Source organism: Rhinolophus sinicus, linkage group LG14, assembly GCF_036562045.2.
Source record: "Rhinolophus sinicus isolate RSC01 linkage group LG14, ASM3656204v1, whole genome shotgun sequence".
NCBI lineage: Eukaryota > Metazoa > Chordata > Mammalia > Chiroptera > Rhinolophidae > Rhinolophus > Rhinolophus sinicus.
The window spans coordinates 12121993-12143830 of record NC_133763.1 but is presented as its reverse complement, the minus strand read 5'-3'; the positions used below and the strand labels follow the sequence as shown (position 1 = coordinate 12143830).

Here is a 21838-nt window from a genome sequence, read left to right as displayed (position 1 = left end):
GCTTTAAATATATTTTCAGTATTAGTTCACAGCAAAATAAAACAGAAAAATTAAAAGGAAACAAGTTGTGTATTAGTTGTATATTACTGATTTTTATTTTTGTGAAGTGACGGCTTCATACTGGAATTTTTTAGGGCTTATGATTTGGGGTATCTAAATGTAAATTCATCATCTTTACAGAAAGTAGACAGGAAAATGATTCAAAGCATATATTCTCTTAAGATGTGCCTTTGTGGATAGGGAATGGCACATTTTCTTTAAAGGAAAGTTTTTAAAAAGCTAAAATATATTTTATATCGTAAGTGGAAAGAATATATTTTATTTATGTTAACAAGAAATGCTACACAAATACCAATCTCAGAGCCATATGTTTTGAACAGTTTTTTCTTTTTTTTTCCAACTGAGAAACGTCTGGCCCAAAGTACGTATGTGTTTTGGCTATTCCCATGGGAGCACCTACATGAAATGCGTCATTTCTCTCTACTCTGAGGGAGAAAAATAAATGTCAGTAAATATGTTCTCCTGGCATGAGAGAGTCATGAAGGATGGCATGGACTTACTGCCATTTTGTGTCTCTAAGTACCACTCTTGGACAGCATGAGAGCATGAGCATCAGGGGGACCTCAGGCTTCACACTTCATCTCAGTACAGTGGTACTCGGTTTTCGAACGTCTCCGTTGACGAAAATTTCGGTTTACGAACGCTGTCAACCCCGAAGTGAATGCTTCGGTTTTCGAACACACCTCGGAAGTCGAACGTGTCACACGGCCTCCGCTGAGTGCCAGATCCTGAGGCCTAGCTGTCGGCTGTTTTTGACCATTTCAGAACTCGAATGATCTTCCGGAACGGATTACATTAGAAACTCGAGGTACCACTGTACTAGGTACATGTCCCCCTGCCAGGCTCTTCCTTCAGGGCCGTCATTCAACTCATAAAACACTGTCTCTCATTCCTTGTTTGGATAGCAAACAGTATATGATGAGGACTTGTGGCAACAACCTTAAGTCAACAATCATACAGACTTAATAAAATCTGAGAGCGAGCATTAATTAGATTATAAATAATTTCTTTATCCTTCAATTGTTTTTCTTTAAAAGCTGCAGCTTTAGAGTTACTAAATAATGTGATTTCTTTTTAAATTAACTGGAAACATGTCTGATGCATATTTATCTCCTCTATAGCAGTTTTATATTTATTTATGTTCTATTCTGTCTTTCAGCTGAATTCCATTTCTTTGTACCTTAAGATGCATCCATATTTCTGTTTCTCCAAGATAAGCTGTAAAGTCAATGTGTATATTCAATTTCTTTCTGTTTTCTGATTTGAAACACAGAGGTTTCGGGGTGGTAAATTTTATTTTATATCAGACGTGATTCTTTAATAACGAGAGAAAAGTCTATACAGAATATGCATTTATTTATAACGTTTGAAACTTTGCTAGATTTTTTTTCTATATACGAAATATATAAAGGCTCTAACATTTTCAAGATATAAGTTATGCTTAAGTGACAAATTCTCACACAGTGTAAAACTAAGAGACTGCTGGATACTTAGATTTGAATGCCCACCAAGTACCAGGAACAGCGTGCCACGTGGGGGAGGAGTCACAGTAGACAAGATAGCTGCCTTTCAAGGAAATGCTGCCTATGGGTTATGAGAAACATTAATTTTCTTACTAAAAATTTGTACCACTATGTAAAAAAAATGATGTAGGAAAGTGTAAGGTGCTATGTGTATGTATAAGAAGGGAATTGATCTTAATTGGGGGTGGGATGAGAAGATGGTTGAAGGTTTCAGGAGTGAATTATTTGAGGAAGTGACCTTTATACAGAGATCTGAAAGAAGAGTTGGGATGAGAGATAATGGTGTTGGGTATGGCGGGTGGGGAGTGGTATTTTCTAGCCCGGAGAAGACCATGTGTGAAAATCGTAAAAGGGGAAGGGGAAATTGTAAGTTTTATGGAGTCTGGAATTCAAGAGGAAGAGGGGCATGAAACAGATGTGTGAACAGAATCAATATGCCCTCCTGTACCTCTTTTACTATCAGTTTTCCCTCAACTTCTTTTAACCCAACTTCTTTTAAGCCTCATCCAGCTTTAGCTCCACTTCCATTTCCAAGAGTATAATTACTTAAGATCCATCTCAAATTTATCTTTCTGCAGGAAGCCTTCAGTTACATCCTCAGCTGGAATTAACCACTTTCCTCTTTAAAACATAATACCTCTTGTATTGTGTTTGCTTTATTTTGAGTTGTGAGTTATTTATCTGCCTTGCTCAATACATAGGAGGACAACCGGTCCTGGTTTTCCACTGTAGTTGGTATGTAGTAAGGACCATAAAAATAGTTGCATTGAGTTGGAAATCAGATAAATTGCAGTGCAATGGTCTACGTTTTTGTGCAATTATCATTTTATTGGATTTATTCTAGTATTCAGTCTACTTGTCAGATCCAGAAAATTCTAGACCATTTGAAGGGCATAGATGTTGATTCTGTTGGAGACCTCTCTCAAGAGAATTCAATAGGCTGGCCAAGTCTCAGATTTCACAAGACAAGAACAGATAAACTTGAAATTATAATGACACTTTTGAGAGCAACACAGCTCTTCTTTATTTGAAAAATACTATAATTCTATTAAACATTACTACCACTGCTTTCTGAGAATGTGATACACCTGCATGTATGTTTATGCATGTAATCTTGTTTAATTTATCTGGACTGTACATATTGTTATCTGCATTCAGACTAATTCATTTGCCCTTGAAGAGCTGTAATTATATCTAATATTTATTTTGCTTTTACATTAAAGGAATTTTTTAATACTATTTTAGATAAGAGCAGCAGTGAGATCTGAATTACTTAACTGTGTGTTTTTCACATTTTATGGCAAATCCTTCATTGTGATAATATTTATCAAGGATGATTAGATATCCTGGCTGACAAGCAGAAGCAGATAAAATCATCTTCAAAAAGAAACCTTTGACAAGAATAACCTCTATCTCTAAGCGAAGAAAAGCTGTTGTTTTCACCAAAGCAAAGGGAAGATCATAATACTCTGTGCTAGAATTTCTTTTGGAATAAACGAGAACTGAAAGTGTTAAAGAGAAAATGAGCATAACCTGAAGATTCAGTCAGGGAAATATACTCTAGGAGGAAAAATTGTCAGTGCTTATGGAAGCAGGATTGATTTTGATTTTTAACTCTGCTGACTTTTCTAGCCCATCACCAGGACAATCAGTCTTTAAAAAATATATATTCATGGAATCCTAGTCCAGTTCGTTCAATGAATATTTTTCTGATTGCTTTTGGTCAGTTCCTTTTTGCTGACATTTCAAACTTCCTTTGTTTGGTTGATGTACCATGGAAGGTGAACAAAATGATTATAAATTTTCCTTTCAGAGCTTTGCTCCTACACCAGTCAGGAAATTTAGCTTAGGCCCCGAGCTTTTGATTCAAAAAAGACATAACTGTGACTTAGAAGAAATTAATATGGATTTACTAAAAAGTGTTGATTTGTGTGAAGAATGGAACATTGTGTTTCTAAAATTAGCTGTCTAGTTACCTGAAACATGCACAACTTCAACATTTTGTATAGATTCAAGTTTGTGAAATTCTGTCAGTCATTCAGGGAGAACATCAAGTACATCTTTGCTTGGCTTTTGGTAATTTTATCCAGAATGAGTCTCATTTCACTTGCTTTGGCCAATTCTTACCCATCTTTCCTGGCACACCTCAAAATCCATCCCCTCATGCGGGCTTCCCACCTCCCCTAAGTTAGTGTTTTTCTTTATATTTCTTTATATGCCTCTAGTATAGCACTTATCCCATCATGCTTTATACTCTTTTTATGTCTCTGTTTCTCCTTCTTGCCTTTTTCTTTTGTGTCACCCATTGCTGATAAGGTATCTGCTAACAGATGGTTAATGAATGTTTGTATATATATAAATACCCCAAAGTTAAGACAACCAAACCAGGATGCAGTGTAAATGGTGGTGGGTTCCTGATGGACACGATGACTTTAACAGAATACCATTCATATAGAATAGTGTGGTCTCTAGTGTCCATGCTGAACAGGTCTTCCTAGCTACCCCCATTCTGTTTGGGAAATATTCTTTATAGCTCAACAATATTTATTGTGTACTTATATGCAAGTGGAGGAATGTGTACAGTGCTGGGCATTCACAGATGAATCAGACAATCCATCCCTAAGAATCTTAAAGGAGAGGGAGAGTAAATGCAGTAAACAGGTTATTTTGAAACACAACTAACCACCATGGTAGAGGTAACTGTATGCCCAGGGGGCACAAAAGAGGAGCATTTAGGGAAACCTGAGGAGTTCGGGATGCGGCAGTGTTGACAGAGGACTACTAGTGGGCCAGGTGAAAGAGGGGAGAGCAGCTCTTTCAGTGGGAGGGATAATATGAGCAAAAGCATGGCAAGACCATGATGCATGAGGAGGGGCAGAAAGGAAGCGGGAGGCGTGGGCAGGAGCAGGCCGTGGGGCACCTCACACACAGCTGAGGAATTTAGGCTTAAGCCTGTAAGTGAGGGGACCAGCTTGTGAGTTTTCAGTGGTGCAGGGGGAGGGGCCGTGAATTTTAAACTGAGCATCCTGGTAATACCACTGAGGACAATTTAGGGGTGAGATCAAGACTAGTCAGAGAGGCTAGTTAGGAAGCTATGCAGGCAAGTGATACTAGCAACCCTAACAGATAGAAATAGAGATGGAGAGCAAGGTATAGATTTTAGAAATTTGGGGGAGGCAGGAAAAAAAAATATTCTCGATTGAAGACAGCGTGTTGAGAGGGAGACAGACTCATTGGATTGGGTGTCTGGGTCATTAATATAGTGACATAACAAGGGAAGAAGCTTCTTCAGGATTGCAACTGGCAAGATACTGAACTGAATTGGATTTGAGATAGGGGATTGACATCCAAGTGACTCTGTCCAGTAGACTGGAGTCACTAACATGGAGGTAATAGTTAAAACCAAAATAATGCCTGAGATGTCCCAGGGGGTAGCACCTCACATGCAGAGCGGTTCTGTGCATGGTTCAAAGGCAGGTAACTGGCAGCACGAGCCAAGATTCCAAGCTAGAGATGTTCTGCTTCAAAGCATATGCTTTTAGTACAACGTTCCGTTGCTTCTCCAAAGTAGCAAATAATCCGAGGATTAACGTGTGTGCTTGGGGAAATGATTGAATGCTGTTGGAATAAATTACAATAAAAGAGTTAAGTGCACTTAAATAGAAATCCTCTTTGAAAAAATGAGAATTTCCAAGTGTTTTAAAGGACACCTGTTTTGTTTTCGCTGAAAAGAATTGGTTCCATAGTGGTAGAGCTCCAAAAGATGAAGAAATCCCTTGTTAGTCTTAAGGGACAAGCATTTTTAGGAGATCTTTGTGACGTGCATTGCGTTTCTTATGAGCCAAGTGAGGGAAACAAAAAAAAAAGAGAGAGAGAAATATTCTTAATTAGACCAAGTGATGTGTATGATATGGGAAAACACTTTTTAGTTGGTTTGAGGTAAATATGGAATTTCTGCAGTGATATGAATGAGAAGAAATGGAAGGTTAATGACCTGGAATTGCCTGCTGTACTAATATACCGGAAGGTGGGGGGTCGGCAAAGTGTGAATTCCAGTCCCCACTCTCCATGGACTAGCTCTGTGACTCCGGGCAAGTTCTTAGTATTTCAGCCTTGGTTTCCTTATTCATCCATTGGAGCTAGTGATGCTTTATAGGCTGTTGTGAGTATTAGCTGAGAGGAAATTCATGTATTCCTCAATATTTGCCTGAAGGTGGGTTTCCTGGGTTTCCTGCAATGTAGCTCACTCAGAGAATAAAATTAGTTTCAAAGGCTTCTCCAAGGCTTTAGGTGTTGGGGCAGCTGATCTCCCTGTCCTGTGGGATAGACGTAGAGGGCACTTGCATAAAACAGCTATGCAAAATGGAGCTCGAAGTACCCTATCTGTGCACAGAGATACTCCTGAAAATAACCCAGGTATGGCATTTGATTTCACACCAGAAGACTATGAGCTAGAGGTGATTGTGGAAAATTATCCAGAAGGATATACAGCCTTAGCTAGCTGTGCTTCCAATCCTGGATTTAGCCTTAAGGCAGAAAAGAGGGTTGCCTGACTCTGCTATGAACAACGTCGCAGAATGTTTCCAAGTACCTCCAATGAGAGTACTGGAAGCGGGAACTTTTTATACCATGTGTAATTAAGAGCTAAAAGGAAATTGTCACATTCAGCTCTGCTCCACTGCACTTGAATGTGACTAGATTCCTCAAGCAATTAGTAAAGAATTTCCATTAAACTCATTTTTGTTATTCTACAATCAAAATAAAGGTTAGGAGTGAAATTGTGATTCCCCATATTCAATGTCTTTACATATACTTTGAACAAACGCTGCATGTACCAATATTTAAAGTTTTCAGTGTGAGAAATGAGCTAATTTTTTGCTTGGTAACTAATCTGGGTTAGAATGGCAGCATAGCTTATAGGGAAAAATGTATCTCTAAACTCTTCCTTTGTTGTTTTTAACAACCCTCACAGTAGAAGAAAACCGGTCTCACAGAAATATGGCGACAGGAGGGAAGAAGCTTTAAAAGCAATTTCTTAACAAAACTCCAGTGAAATTGGATTGTCATCTGTCAATTATGGATAAATATTACCAATTTTATTTCTCTAATTAACTATGGTGTTTCCGCGAAAATAAGACCTAGCCGGACAATCAGCTCTAATGCATCTTTTGGAGCAAAAATTAATATAAGACCTGGTTTTACTTTACTATAATGTAAGACTGAGACTTTATGAAATGATATGATATGATATGATGATATATGATATGATATGACATAATACCTGATAATATAATATAATATAATATAATATAATATAATATAATATAATATAATAATATAATATACCTGGTCATATTAATGTTTGCTCCAAAAGATGCATTAGAGCCAATTGTCCGGCTAGCTCTTGTTTTCGGGGAAACACGGTATGTTAAACTATCAGTTTTAAAAATTCTGGTTAACAATTAAAATGACTATAGAGATGACAAGTTTTAAATAAGAATGGATGCTTATGCTTCTGTTCAGTTTTTATACACTTTGGGTTTAGGGTTGACAAACTAACCTTCCAATATCACTTATTGCCGTGTGGCCCTGCTGTGATGACTCTCCTGCAACTCACACCACCTAGGACTGACTCGTGCTGCTCTACACCCCATTCTATAGGACAAGTGCTTTTGAGTGTTTGCCTGGTGACACACTATGAATTGTTATGCAGTTTCGCTGTTCTTGCTAGCAATTTCTTAAGTCTGCGAACCACAGTTTGAATGGCACGAGCCAGAGGACATAGGCAGGATTTAAAATAAGCAGTTGTTGTTGAGTATTTTTTTTTATGTCGCTTTGGCCCTTCATCTGTGTATGTGTGTTCCCAAAACGGGGTTGGAAATTGTCAAGTGAGCTGAGAGCAGAGCCCAAAGGAAAGAGAACAAGCTTGTGTTGTGCGTGTCTGGGGAAAGTAATGTTATTGGAGTAACGTGGAGGACAGGGCCGCACTGTGTAGAAAAGCAGGTGTAGGAAGAGCCAGCATTAGGAGTTTCTGTTTTTCCACAAAGAGAGGCTGCTGGAGTCAGGTTCTTCAGACACTCAGCTGGGAACGAAGGACATGTTCACACCTGAGGTGTACACACTCCTTGAGGAGGAACTTTGTCTCTGGAGCTTTGTCTCTGGCCGTTGCTGTGTTCCTGGAACAGGGAACCGTGCTTTATGCCTCAGCAGATGCTCTAACAATACTTGTTGACGTAATGGAATAAAAGTGTGAAGAGCATGTCTTTATGTCCAGAAAACAATATTATACGATGAGTATTTTTTTTATTGCTCTCAACTGTTGTTGAAGATCCCATGGATTTCAGAAACGTTAGACAGATTTACAGTGGTTTGTCAACAATAAGAACAAGGGAACATTTTTTTAAGTCTCATATCATTGACCTCTTCACTTCCATCTAATGCAACATAACAGAATCCATGGCAAAAAAAGGCATAGGGCGCTCTCTCCCTCTCTCTCTATCTCTCCCCTCCCTCCCTCCCCCTCTCCCTCCTTCCTTCCCTCCTTCTCTCTCTGGCTCCCTCTGCCCCTCCTTCCATCTCCCACTCTCCCTCCTTCTAGCCCCTTACCTCTGTCCCCTGTCTATCTCCTCCTTCTTTTCTTGTTTACCTTCTCTTTCTTCCTTCCTTCCTTCCATTCATTCATTCATTCATTCATTCATTCATTCATTCATTCATTCATCTACTGTTTATATCTGCTGAGTTATCTCCCAACTGCCATTTCTCATGCCTCCCCCTCTTTCCAGGTAATTAAGTAGCTTCGCCCACACCTAAGTTCCATGATCTCAATGGACTATTCCTCTTCTCACTCTGAAGGTTCTCCTTATGCCTTAAAGACCCTTCACTGCTTTCGCCTAATACCTGCTTGTCCTAATGTGCTCACGAATGTGCCTTAGCACTCTGCTAAGCCTTGTGACGTCACCCATCCCACTGACTGTACTGAGCTGTTTATTGTCCTCTCTCAAGCACAGCTTTTTCGCAGGTAACTATTGTCTTATTTCACTCTTCTATCCTCAGTGCCTGCCACTGTGCCTGCCTTATTTGTTCACTGAACAAATAAACGAATCCACAAATCTGGGGTTTAAACATGGACAGATCTGGGTTCCTGAGAGGAATAAAGATAACCCAGGAGAGTGTTCAGAGTGAGAACAGTGATGTGAAGCAGGAAACAGAGGGAGGGAAGAAGGCCGGGGGGAGGGGAAGCGGAAGGGGTTGTACTCAGAAGCAGGGTAAAACGGTGGTTACCAGGGGCTGGACATTGGGGGAAAGAGAATGATGCTGGTCAGAGGGCACAGCTTTGCTGGTATGTAGGATGACTAAGTCTAGAGATCTAATATACAGGCACAATGTCTATACTTCCTGATACTGTATCGAACCCTGGAAGGATGTTAAGGATTTCAAGTGCACTCAGTACACACAAAAATGGTATCTTAGCTTGGCTGTAGTAATCATTTTACTATGTATATGTATGTCAAATCATATTGTACGCATTATATATATATAATTTGTATTTAAAATTTTTTTTTTAAATTAAAGATATAGTAATTATAATAATAATAATAATAATAATAATAGCTACCATTGGATGACTTGCTGTGTGTCAGGTACTGTACTAAGAACCTTGAATTTTGCCAGTAGAAGAAAACACAGCCTTTTATAGGTTCCAGTTTAAAAGTATAAAAGCCAGGAGTTAGGTACTTAACGTCATGTAATAGTACTTAATCATGTTCATTTTATTCTTTGCTTACTTAAAACTAGAAAAGAATTTTGTTGCAACATTTCTTGCTGGAGTAAAACAACACTATTGTGAGGCTTGCAAGGGACGTTATGAATATTTTTTGTGTGATCGAAATTGTCCTCAGTAAGGAGAGATTATTACACACCTTTCCTCTCTAATTTTCTAAGTCCTGAAGATTACTTTCCTTAAAAAAGTATCATGCTTCAGTGCTAATTGAGATGTAACCCAATATTTATAAGATTAAGAAGAGTCCTCCCTGCAAACAAAGAATCTTTGTTTTAAATGTGCATAATAATTATTTTATCTGTTTTTGAAATTGAGATGTTTACTATGTGTTTATTCCTCTACTAGGTCACATATATTTTTAGTTTCTTGATAGTCTGGTAACTCCAACTCCTTTATAGCGCTCGTGAAATAAAATTCGATTCCATTCAATACTACATCCAGGCTGTGTATCAGGCAGGGTCTTTGATGATGGGATTGCAAATTTAAAAAAAAAAATGGGTCTGGGCCGGCTGACAGGATGCAGTTTAGTAAAGATGACTGAATGAATGCAACTCAGTACACATTACATACATAGTAAGATCAATTTGTCTGTGGGACAGTTCTCAAGGTGTTATATTTGAGTGGGATTTTGAAGGGTCGGCAGACTTTTGTCACGAAGAAGGAGGTGAGAGGGAATTCTAGGCAGAGAAAAGGTGGGGAGGTTTTCAGGTGGACAGTTTGTTTGGGGGGATGGAACAGGAACTCAGCAGGGTGAAGAGGTGAGTGACGGGACAAGAATTCTTGGGAAAATTGTCAGGAGGGTCCTTTAAATGACTTTCAGTGAGGTAGTGAAATGTTTGTAACGATGCTTTAGAAAGGTAATTTTAAATGACAACTGCAGTTAGAAGAGGAATGCAGAGAAAGAGGAGAAGCAGCTGACCTGTCAACTTAATATAAATTGAGCCTGTATAAGACTTTTATGATTTTAAACTTGAACATTATCCTTTCATAGGCAAGTGCCACTTTTTCTGGAGATATAACTGATTGCTATTAAATTAAATAGAATTCATTTAAAATAGAAATATTACTTGACTTTGCTGTGTTTTTTTTTTTCTTTCTTTTTTCCTGGATGCATGAGATGCGTTGTTATTAATATAGTCCAACCTTAGGCTTGGAAAGCCTTTCTTATTTTCAAGGACTTGCTTTCTCGGTTTATTTCCACAGAGATTCTGTTTCAAAATGGTAGGGCATGGTGTTGCCATTGGAAAATATGAATGTATGCTGTATCTTAACAGTAGATGGTGCCTGTGGTGATATATACATGTTACAGGTACAGGAAAGGAATATCACCCTGGCAAACTCATGAAAAGAGGGATAGAATGAAAGTGGAAAAAAGGAGTGTTTGGAAAGCAGAGAATAGGATTTTAATCCAGTCAAGTTGCAGGTGGAAGGCTGTCAAAAGGAGAGTGAAATAAGGGAGGACTGGGGTGTGTCTACGTTACCTCTGACACCAGAATTCTGTGTTTAGGGCATAAGAGAAATCTCCCAGAAATGCTTTTCGTAATGTGAAAAAGTCTTGCCCTCTGTGGTCACATGATTGTCTTGTTAACTTTCCGGCATTTTTCTTCCCCAACACTCAAGTAGAAATGGAGCTGTTAATTGCTAATAGGCTGGTCTTAAATGACTATAACCTTAGATGCTCCATTTTTGACAGGCTAAACACACATTTGTCCAGGCAAATCCGAGTTTATCTCATTATTCAGAATTTAATTTCATGTAACTTTAAGTAAAACCTATGCCAGAGAAGTGAAGGCTAATGCTTATGGGCATGGAAGGTGGGTGGGATGGAGGTGCAAATTAACATTCTCCCACCTACTTATTCGTCAGGCGTTCTTCTCCTATTTGTGGGCAAAGGTTAGACTTATGTGGTGATAATTTGCTTATACAAGAGATCAGTGTCTTTTAATGACATTTCCTCTAGAATATTTTTTTTCCCCTGATTTAAGTGCTATGGTAATCAAATGCAGTTTAGCAATAATATTCATGAGACACACAGTGACACCTATGGTCAACTGCTGTACCATTGCTATAATGACATACGAGTTCTGACAAGTCCTGGCAATTAAAACTTGTTGCAACTATGTTGCTAACCTTTTTTGATATCAGAGGGATTATTCATTATGCATTTGTACCAACTGGACAAACAGTTAACCAAGTTTACTATTTGGAAGCACTGAAAAGGCTGCATGAAAAAGTTAGACGACCTGAACTTTTCGCCAACAATTCATGGCTCTTGCATCACAACAATGCACCAGCTCAAAGGGCACTGTCTGTGAGGGAGTTTTGAGCCAGTAAACAAATAACTGTATTGGAGCATCCTCCCTATTCACCTGATCTGGCCCCCAATGACTTCATTCTTTACCCGAAGAGAAAGGAAATATTGAAAGGAAGACATTTTGATGACAGTCAGGACATCAAGGGTAATATGATGACAGCTCTGATGGTCATTCCAGAAGAAGAGTTTCAAAATTTCTCTGAAGGGTGGACTAGGCGCTGGCGTCGGTGCATAGCTTCCCAAGGGGAGTACTTGGAAAGTGACTGTAGTGATATTCAGCAGTGAGGTATGTAGCACTTTTTCTAGGATGAATTCGTGCACTTAATTGGCAGACCTTCGTGTCTAATCATTTCTATGACTAATAGCTCTAATGAACAAACCACTGTTATAGTTCCTTTTTGAAATGCAGAACGAATGCTAAAGTCCAAAAGCTAACTGATACAGTGTATTTGGGGATAGGACATAATATTAGAAGATGTATAGATGAGTCTGGCCAAGTAAGAAATTTCCATAAATTATTATAAATATAGAGATGATCTCATAAGCAGTGGTCTGGAGAAGAAGCAAGAATATAGTAGAGATCTGAGCTGAATACTGTAGTTGTTCCTCCTTATTTATAAAACACCAGTGTCTCGTATGCCTTACTCATCTCTCTTGGAAAATTGGATGTCTTCCAACATGCCCAGGAAAAAAGGGGGTGGGGGTGGGAGATGTGCCAAATGAGAAGAATGTCATTTTTGTCACTGATTTAACCTCTGCGTACCTCCTATGACAAAGTTAATAGGTTTAAATATTTTACATCACACTGTTGCATTTTGTCTCTTTGTGTAAAAACCTGACCATCCATGTATCGCCAGCCTGTCCCTATAGAGCTATGCTCTTAATTCTCTACCCATTTAAGAAAGCATTTTCCTGATTCTGAAATTAGTGTATTAGGTTACATAACTCTCCATAATTAATCTCTATGTTCCCCAGATTCGTTTTCTTTCTCATGGCAAAAATCAATTCCCTATTTCCATGTTATGAATGCTGAATGATGCTTTTCATTTCTACGTCTCTTGAAGCTCTAAATTCCATAAAGTTTCATATTTTTTGTGTCGTGTATTTCTTTCCATTTAGTCTTTTTCACTGGTAGCTAAGTGTTTACAGTGTAGTGCTTCTCCACTGCTTAACCAATGAATTACGTTTCTTTACTTTGGTATTTCATTTTGTCACAGTATGGATCCAGCCTACTTGCCCAGCGTTCTCTCTCCCTCCCTTACATGAATCTGCTCTTCAGCTAAATTGGCTCCATCCACTTCTGTATCTGTTCTGCTGTTTGTGGTGTTGCCTCTACTTGAAATGCTGCTTCCCCATTTTGACCTGTTCAGAATCCCACCCTCCTGTCAAAGTCTAACTCTTATGTAATGTTCTTATGTGGCTTTCCTTCTTCTTCAGATGGGCATATACCAGTAACTTTTTGTACCTTTTAACTTACCCATCATCCCTGCCTTGCATTATAGATACCTGTGTACTGGTCTTCACTACTCAAGTGTAGGAAATAAATGCACAAGATTAGTTTCATTGCGGTTATTTGATTTGCATATGTTTATGTCACTACTGGTTGTAACTTACAGCATTAGCCCTGGTATTTTATTCTATAGGGACTAAATGAAAAAATATTACTATAATGAATTCATTGGTTACAACAGTTAATTTATAAAACTGTGACAATGACGCCTGATGTATGCCAGCTTGAAAGGAAACTTACTGCTCAGCTTATATAAAATAGTAGCAGCACTTTCAAAATGTTCTTCATAAAATTTGCTATGTTGAGACAAAGGACCATGACTTCATTCTTACTAACCTCCGAAGCATAATAAATTATGGTCAGTTTTGGCGTTAATCCAATTTTACCATTAACTTTCTCATAAATTTTGATTAAGGAACATTGTAAGACTTGCAATTAAAGGAAGTACATTAGACATTTATTTCCTGTCCACAGTTTGTCGTATTGTGAAAAATACTGAAGTTCTATGAATACCTGTAAATCTTAGGGATAGTAAAATATCAGACTCAACAACCTTTTTTTTTTCTTTCTGATGGAAAAATACCTAAAATTAGTTGCAACCTCAAGTCCAAACAAATTTACAAATAACTGACTAAAATATTTGTTGGCTATGTAGATTTCATAAGACTAACAAGGTGGCTGTATTTCATGGTTATTTTCTCTAGACATCATCAGCGCATAGATATATTTTATAATAATTTGTTGCTTTTTATAATCATGGATTAACAAATATTACCTACTTGTACAAGTCTCAATCAGTAATATATTTAACTGAATTTTTAGTCAGCCTTTATCCTCTAAGACTATTTTCAAGGGTGCAATGATATCATTAGAGGCTTTTTTATTTTAGTTCCGCTACGTAACAGCTTAGGTAATATGAGATTGTTTCTAAATAAGGTTTCACATGATGTGGACATTTATTTATTTTAAGTCTATAAAAGTTATTTTTCTGCTCCCTCTCTTCAGCAAATATGTTGTGGTTTGTTTTTTTAAATGATTTTGCCCCATTGAAAAGTTGAAGATTTCTGCCAACTCAATTGAAGTGAATAAAACAGAATTAGATCAATATGATCCTGCTCTTAACTGTCCGACCCAGTGACAACATTTTGTTTTTTAAAGGAACATCTCTTTCAGAAAGTAGGGGGCATGCTCCGTGTGGCCTGCTGCAGTGGCAGGTTTCAGTAGTCAGGTTTTCCTTAGATGACACTAACCGTACTTCGGCTGCTTATATAGAATATGTTTCTTCCTGAACGATTCAAGGTAGGGAAGAGCTAGTTTCCACAACCAGGGCACCCAATTAAGCCATTTCAATGTCACTCGTACTTCTACTGTGTGTACTTGAATAATAGTTTTATTGTCTCTCGAATGAGTCCTGTTTGCTTATCATAGCACTGAGCACATTGTATGCATTCATTAATAGTCGGTATTATGCTATCGATACATTAGATAATTCTAATATCCAGTGTAAAAATGAGGTACTTGAATCCGTGGGAGGAGGTCAAAACTCTTTTCTGTAGACCCATGAACTCTTTTTAACTGCATTCCTTTGTTTTTTTTTTCTAACCAAGCTCACTTGAGGAAGGCATGAGAACGTCTGATCAGGGTATCTCTGTAGGTTAAGGTTTTGGAGTGCCACCTTTGATCCAAGCATATAGCAATGTTACATAAAATATGAAGACAGAAAGTGGTAAAATCACAGCTGAAGTCAGAATTCATCATCTCTGTCCCAGGCAGCAAAAGGAAACACGAGCAATAATGAGTTACAAGCTCTGCCTGCTGGTCACTGGTGGTGGACAGTGGGGGCTGGTACAATTTCTTCAGGGTAATGAGAAATTGAAGTCATTCCTTACTAGGTGGAAGTCCAAAGCCAGCCTCACTGTTTGAAACCAGAGCATAGAGAAGGTCTCCTCCACTTCTGAGTAAAGGATGAAAAATCTCCTGCCCACTACTGCTTGAGACTATAGCTTTTTTTTGTGTGGACTTAAGATGGCAGGCGGGGCTTAAGATGACACGAGGAAGCTGACATGGCCATTAAACTCAGCTCTGAACCAAATCACTCAATAGTTCAGTGATGTGACTGGTAATAATCCAGCTGTCAGCACAACATAATACTTGAATCACCAACATGGAACTGATTATAGTTGGGTGGTTCTAGGCACAAAATGGGCACAGAATCATCTGGGAGGGAAAGATGATGAGAGAAGAGATGGAGCTGTATCAAAAAACTAAATAAAACTAAATTAAAAATCCTCCCACTTTAAATGAACTTGCAAAACAAAATTCCAACACACATGAGGAAGCCTAACACTAAGAAATAGCCAACAAAATTGACTATTGAAAATAAATTTGATCCAGTAGAAATTATAATGTTGGAACAGCCTGACAAAGTATATTTTGGATACTCAAAATATAAACAAAGGATTGCAGTCCATTAAAAAAAACAGAAAATCGTGCAATAAAAAGAGTCAATTATCTAATTATTTACCGCACAACCGTTTATTAAGATCATACTATGTCCCACACACTGTTTTAGGTACTAGAGATGCAGCAATGAACCAAAGTAAATAAAACCCATATCCACAAAGAGTTTACATTCTTGTGGGGGAGTTTACCTCTTAGTGGTGGAAATAGACAGGAATCTTGGAAATGATAAAGATAAGTATTGAAATAAAACCCCCAGTAGAAAGGATAAACTGTTTTTTCATAGGGAAGATATTACTTAGCAAATCACCTAAAATGCAGACAATGGGGAAAAAGAGTGTGTGTGTGTGTGTGTGTGTGTGTGTGTGTGTGTGTGTGTGTAAATATGGAGAGAGAGAGAGAGATAGAAAGAGAGAGAGAACACATGAGATTATGCAAAGAGATAATAGTTGAGATTGTTTTAGAATTAAAGACAAGACTCCTCAAGTTGAAAGTACACTGCGAGACTGTCTGGATAAACAATAAATCAACACCTAAACACTTTGTGGTAAAACTTTAGACCATCTAGAATACAAAGAAAATCTTCACTCATCAGAGAAAAAATATAGACTAGCCCCAAAACAAAGATAACTAGATTGAGAGCTGACACCAAAGCAGTATTGCAGGGAAAAAATGTCCTGTCATTCTGGATTCTAGAATTCTGTGCCAGAGTATACTACTGACAGACATTGACCAAAAATATTAATTGAATTATCAACTTTAAAAACTGAATATTCTCGAGGAAGCAAGCCTAGAAATAAAATATGGATTTAAAAAACAGTCTTTAATCATTTTTTTCTGAATTGAAGACGATTGACTTTTTTTTTTTTTTGGCAATTCCCTCCAGCCTAGTGTTCAACACTTTTGTTTATTCATTTTCATTTAAAAGGAAGTCGGTGAAACTTGTATGTCTCCATGCATTTTAATTTTTCTAACAATAAATGATAATTTATTCCTTGAATTCTTCCAGGGCATTCTACTTGGACAAGTCAAATTCACCACCAAACTCCACATCCAAAGCCGCCTATGTCGATAAGGTAAATCTCAATGACTGCATTTCTGGATACTTTGCCATCTACATACCTTTCTAATTTAATTTTTCTGCTATTATTCTTGAGCAACATGTACGTCATTATAACAAGTTGGAGTCTCCAGTTCTGTTCCCTCCATAGTAGAATAGTTTCGATGACTCATGAGACGTGATAACAACCATGAATTGTATCCCATCTGCAGGGATTTCTTTCTACTAAATGTGTGGAACTTTGTGTCCGTCCTTTTGTCCTGCAGCTGATGAGGCCTCTTAATGCTTTGGATGAACTGTACCGGCTGGTAGCCTCGTTCATCCGGTCCAAGCGCACAGCTGCCTGTGTGAACACAGCGTGCAGTGCCTCGGGAGTGGGGCTGCTGTCCGTGTCATCGGAGCTCTGCAGCCGGCTGGGGGCCTGCCACATCATCATGTGTAACAGCGGGGTGCATCGGTATGTGAATTTGACCGTGGTCTGTGTCTTTGCTACCGAATTCCATTCGGGGGTTCTTGTTTACATGTTGGCTACATGACATGATAACTGGAAACCTTCCAAGGACTCAGATGTAGTTGGACTTAGACTTCAGAAATTAGACCATCCTTCCACAGTATTTCCTGGCTTTCGTGCTTATGTTATCCATGACGATTTATTCATGCCAAACAATACAGCCCCACATTTATATCATTGTGGCCCAGGATCTTATCACCCTGATATTCATATTACAAGATTTATACATTAGGTGCAAAAGTGTACATCGATTTTATTCACTGTAAAAACTTGCTTGGTCGGATCGGATGCAGCTAGCTAAACAAAACATTTCTCATTGCACTCGATGGACACTTCACTTTTCATTGGTTTGCATCCTTATTGCCCAGCTGTGATGAGCTGGATGCTGCCTTGGGGTTACTACCATCTTCCCACCCCTGGCAAAATTATAGTTCAGGAGCCCACACAATATACTGTTCCTGAAAACGTAAGGGGAAATCTAGATGGGTCCTGTTCAGGTGCTCTGTCTGGGACAGCTGAGGTAGCTGTATGAATGCATTTAGCGACATCAGATGCAAAAAGAGAGTGAGGAACCACAAATCAAGTCCTTTTTATAATGACTGCTCCTCTTCTGTCACCTCTTCAGCTTTATGAGGAAATGGAACCATGCAGGGCAGCATTTAGTCCACATTGTAATCTGAGTAGGCGGAGATCTTCTGTCATCAATCATTGTCTCTTCTTAGTTCGAGGCCAGTTAGATTTTGAGGATGGCGATTATTGTTTATTCACATTTAGTTGGTACGTCAAACCCATGCAAAGGACTGCAGTTGGTACTATTGACTGTGTAATGTCATGAAGTGGTGACATTTATGTTAGAGACATATAATATGAACAACAAACAACAAAAATAATAGCAATAATAATAATAAAACATAATAAGATCACAAAAACATAATAAAACTAACAAAAATAACAAACCAACCTAGACTATAAGGAAATGCAAATAACCTAAGGAAGTTGCAAATAAAAATAAAACTCATAGAGAAAATAGATCTTTGAGGTGGTTAGAACTAGGGACTTTCCATAGAGAAGGTGATGTTTGAACTGGGTTTGAATGGGTCAAGTTGAAGAGGTAGAAACGGGGAGAAAGGAGATTTAAGGCAGAAGGTTCTCGTGTAAAATTCCGTTTAGAATTGATATGCCCAAATTCTGGTTTGTAAGTCCTACACAGCATGTTTTTGCTTGTGAAATTGGGTAAGACTTTATTTTTCTGAAAGGAGCGTGACATTTTTGCGGCTGACACAATATACAGAATTTTTCCTTCTATTGTATTTGCTGTATACTGTGTGCTCTATTGCAAGCTTATTAAGAGCTTACTTGAAAGTAGCATTGCAACCAAATATATAAAATTATTTCCTAATTTTTTTTACTAGCAGAAAAGTGATCTTTCCCGTATGATCAAGTCACATTCAATCATTCTGTTCTTATTCATTCATTCATTCTTTCAGTTATTCACTCACTACTCCTTCATTCAATAAATATATGTTGAGCACCAATTATGTACCAGATCTATTCTAGTTGTTGGGGATACAGCATTGAAAAAAATAAAGTCTGTATTCTTATATAATGTGCATTGTGTTGGGGTGGGGAACAGATGAGAAAGTAAGTAAATAAATAATGTAAGGTGGTAGGTTGAATACAGAAAAGAACAGAAGGTAGAGGGGTGAAAGATGACAGGACAGGAAGAAGAGGTATTACCGTCTTTCCAAAGGGGGCATTTCATTGGAGACTTGCATGAAGATATGCAGATTCACTTAGAGAAAGAGCACTTGAGCATCAGAGGGGACAGTCAGGCAAATGTGCGTCCAAGTGGGAGCATGTATGATGTGTTCAAGGAACAGCCCGGCGGCCATAGTGGCCTCGGCAAAGTGTCATCACCTTGATTATTCGTATTCCCACTTCACCCTGGTGTAAGACCGTAGTTACCTGAGGACTAGATACGCTGTGACAACCAAGCGAACACTTCAGTCTTGGAAACGACAAGCATCTTCTCTTATCTCCATATTAATTTATTGGACATTAATGCGATTAACTCTGCCATTTAATTGTAGAACCATGACTAAGTTGTCCAAATTGTTCTCGGATATTCCAGGAGCAATTTGAGAATGTGACTGACGTTGTACAGGAGGAAAAGACTGACCCTCCACCACAATTTTACAATTGCTGTGTCCGTTGGTGTGCTGGAATTAGATAACATTGGAATTTCATAGGAGTTTGACTTTTTTCCATTTCTATACTTCAAAATAAATATAGCTTTCGTTAATTCATTTTGGAGACATTTACCCAGGTATAGGCCCAAATGCTCCATGACAGATATTGAATTTAAGGTTAAAATTATTTGAAAATGGTATGGTTTTGTTTTTCCATTATGCAGAATAAAATGGGAGTTTAACATTATCTTTCATCTTTTAGAGGAGGCTATGCTTAGATTTCTTCATGGTGATAAAATGTGTGCTAATTTATTTTGGAATCAGAAATCCCACGTAAGACTAGTTCTAGAATAGTTTCTTAGTAATTCTAATTCAGACAGCTAGAGAGGAACCCAGGTAGATAGACACCTACACTAAACGTTAGACAGGGAGGTTTCTCTTCAGGTTCCGACCAAAGGGAGAAGTTCACAATGTGAGTCACAATAAATATTACACACACTATAGTATTCCTGTCATCTACTTTTAAAACCAAGACGAGAGGTTGTCAACAAATGATATCCACATTAAACAGTAAATTTCCTGCCTTTTCTGATTTTATTTGCGAAAAAAGGAGAATTTAAAATATTTCAAAAGTATTGAGTTATACTGCATATGTTTGATATTAAAGAAAACAATGAGAGTTTTCAGTATGCAAAGGCAGACTTAATTAGCATGACTTTCTAGATGTTTTGATGCCGACCTGAATTAGGTGGCAGAGCTGCATACAACAGTGAATGTGCGATTAGTTGGAATAGAATTCAGGATAAATTATTACAATCTTCTCATTTGGCCGGCTTTGTTTTTATTAAATGTTCTTTCCTAGGATAATCCTTTGTGTGTGTTACAATTCTGCTCATGAACTTTCCTGCCACACTCTCTTAAACCATTCACTTAACGTTAAATATCTTTATTGCTGTTGAATGGTGGAAGGATAGCAGGAGTGTCTCTTTTTCAGATCAGGTTTTTGCCGCTTAAGCAATAACAACATGGTGTTAAAAGGTAATTTGATAAATGGAAAATTTCCAAAATTTCCTATCCTGACACGCCTGCTTTTATCTTTATGTTGCATCATCTCTTGCAACTTCTATCAAACAACACACATTTGAACATAGTTTTATAAGTACGTGTAGTTTAATAATCTGTTTTTTTGCTCATAGTAACCATATATGTATTTCAAAAATGTGCACCTCGACTTTCTCATTATCATTTTTATTTATTACATGATATTCCACCCAGTTGTTATACCACGGTTTCCTCATCTGTTAGTTTAGTGGTTTCTCCTCTTTCTCTATTGTACATAATATTGTACAAAGAGGCACCTTTCTTTATGTTGCTATTCAAATTTCAATTTATTTTCCAGTAAGCTGAAGAAAACAAAAACATCCTCCAGATAAAATTACTGTGTCCAAGAGTTTAAACTTTTTTGGTTAATATATTATTGTTTAGGTTCTCGAAAGGATTGTTCTCATGCATAACACAACCAGAAGGTGAGGTGAGGTAGTCTGTGACACAGTCACCTTACCTTGTTTGTATGTAGAGGGTATTCAAATCCATTTATATATCCTGTTTCTTCAGTAGATGTACAACGGTATTTCAGTAGCGCTTTAATTTAGACTTCATTGGTTAACAAATACAAACATTTGAATATCTTTTAAATTTCCTTTCCTACAAAGACTTATGCTATATATTGTCAATATACCTGCCTTATAGACAACTTTTTGCCAAAGTGAATGTTTTTAAAGTATTGAATCAGCACTGTGGCTTTTAAAGTTCTCTTTTGTACTCAAGCCAGTTATTTGTTGCAGGCAATCCAAAAGCGTGCTACAGGGATTTCTAAATTTCCATTTTATTCCCTACTGCCACATCTTTCATTCAATGCAGTATTTCGTTTTGTTTTGGTTCTTTATTCCCACCCCACTCTTTACTAGCCAACTGTTTTTCTTTAACTGATATAAATTGCTACATTGCAGATGTTGTAAAACCCAAGGCATGCGTCTCGCTGTGTCCAAAAACAGACACCATTTTCCTCCCACTCCACTAGCTTCTTCCTCCTTTGCCACAGGGAACAAGGGGGTGGAAATTTCCAGAGGCTACCTGAAAGGATATGCCAAAGAAATTTCCCGTGAGGGCAAGAAATCCGAAACACAGTTTTCCCTCTAAGGCAGGGGTGTCAAAACTGCGGCCCATGGGCCAACTGCGGTCCGCAACCCATTGTTAATTGGCCTGCAGCAAATTCCAAAAATATGTTTAGTTTACTTACATAAACCAGGTGAGGCAATCCGTACTTCACCTCGAGTGAGTGGCCCAGCTGTTTGTGTATTTTACTGCATATGTCCCTTGGTAAAAAATGTTAAAAAAAGTTTTGACACCCCTGATCTAAGGGCTTGTTCCA

The 21838-nt window shown here is 38.0% G+C and overlaps 1 protein-coding gene across 1 annotated transcript in view; it reads left to right on the top strand.

Moving 5' to 3' along the window:
• Positions 1-21838, top strand: part of PREX2 (phosphatidylinositol-3,4,5-trisphosphate dependent Rac exchange factor 2) — a 232990-nt gene that overhangs the window by 183215 nt on the left and 27937 nt on the right. Inside the window, exons 36-37 of the mRNA XM_019726246.2 lie at positions 16657-16723; positions 16974-17164. Of these exons, the coding sequence (XP_019581805.2) occupies positions 16657-16723; positions 16974-17164 (258 nt within the window). The remainder of the gene's footprint in view (positions 1-16656; positions 16724-16973; positions 17165-21838) is intronic.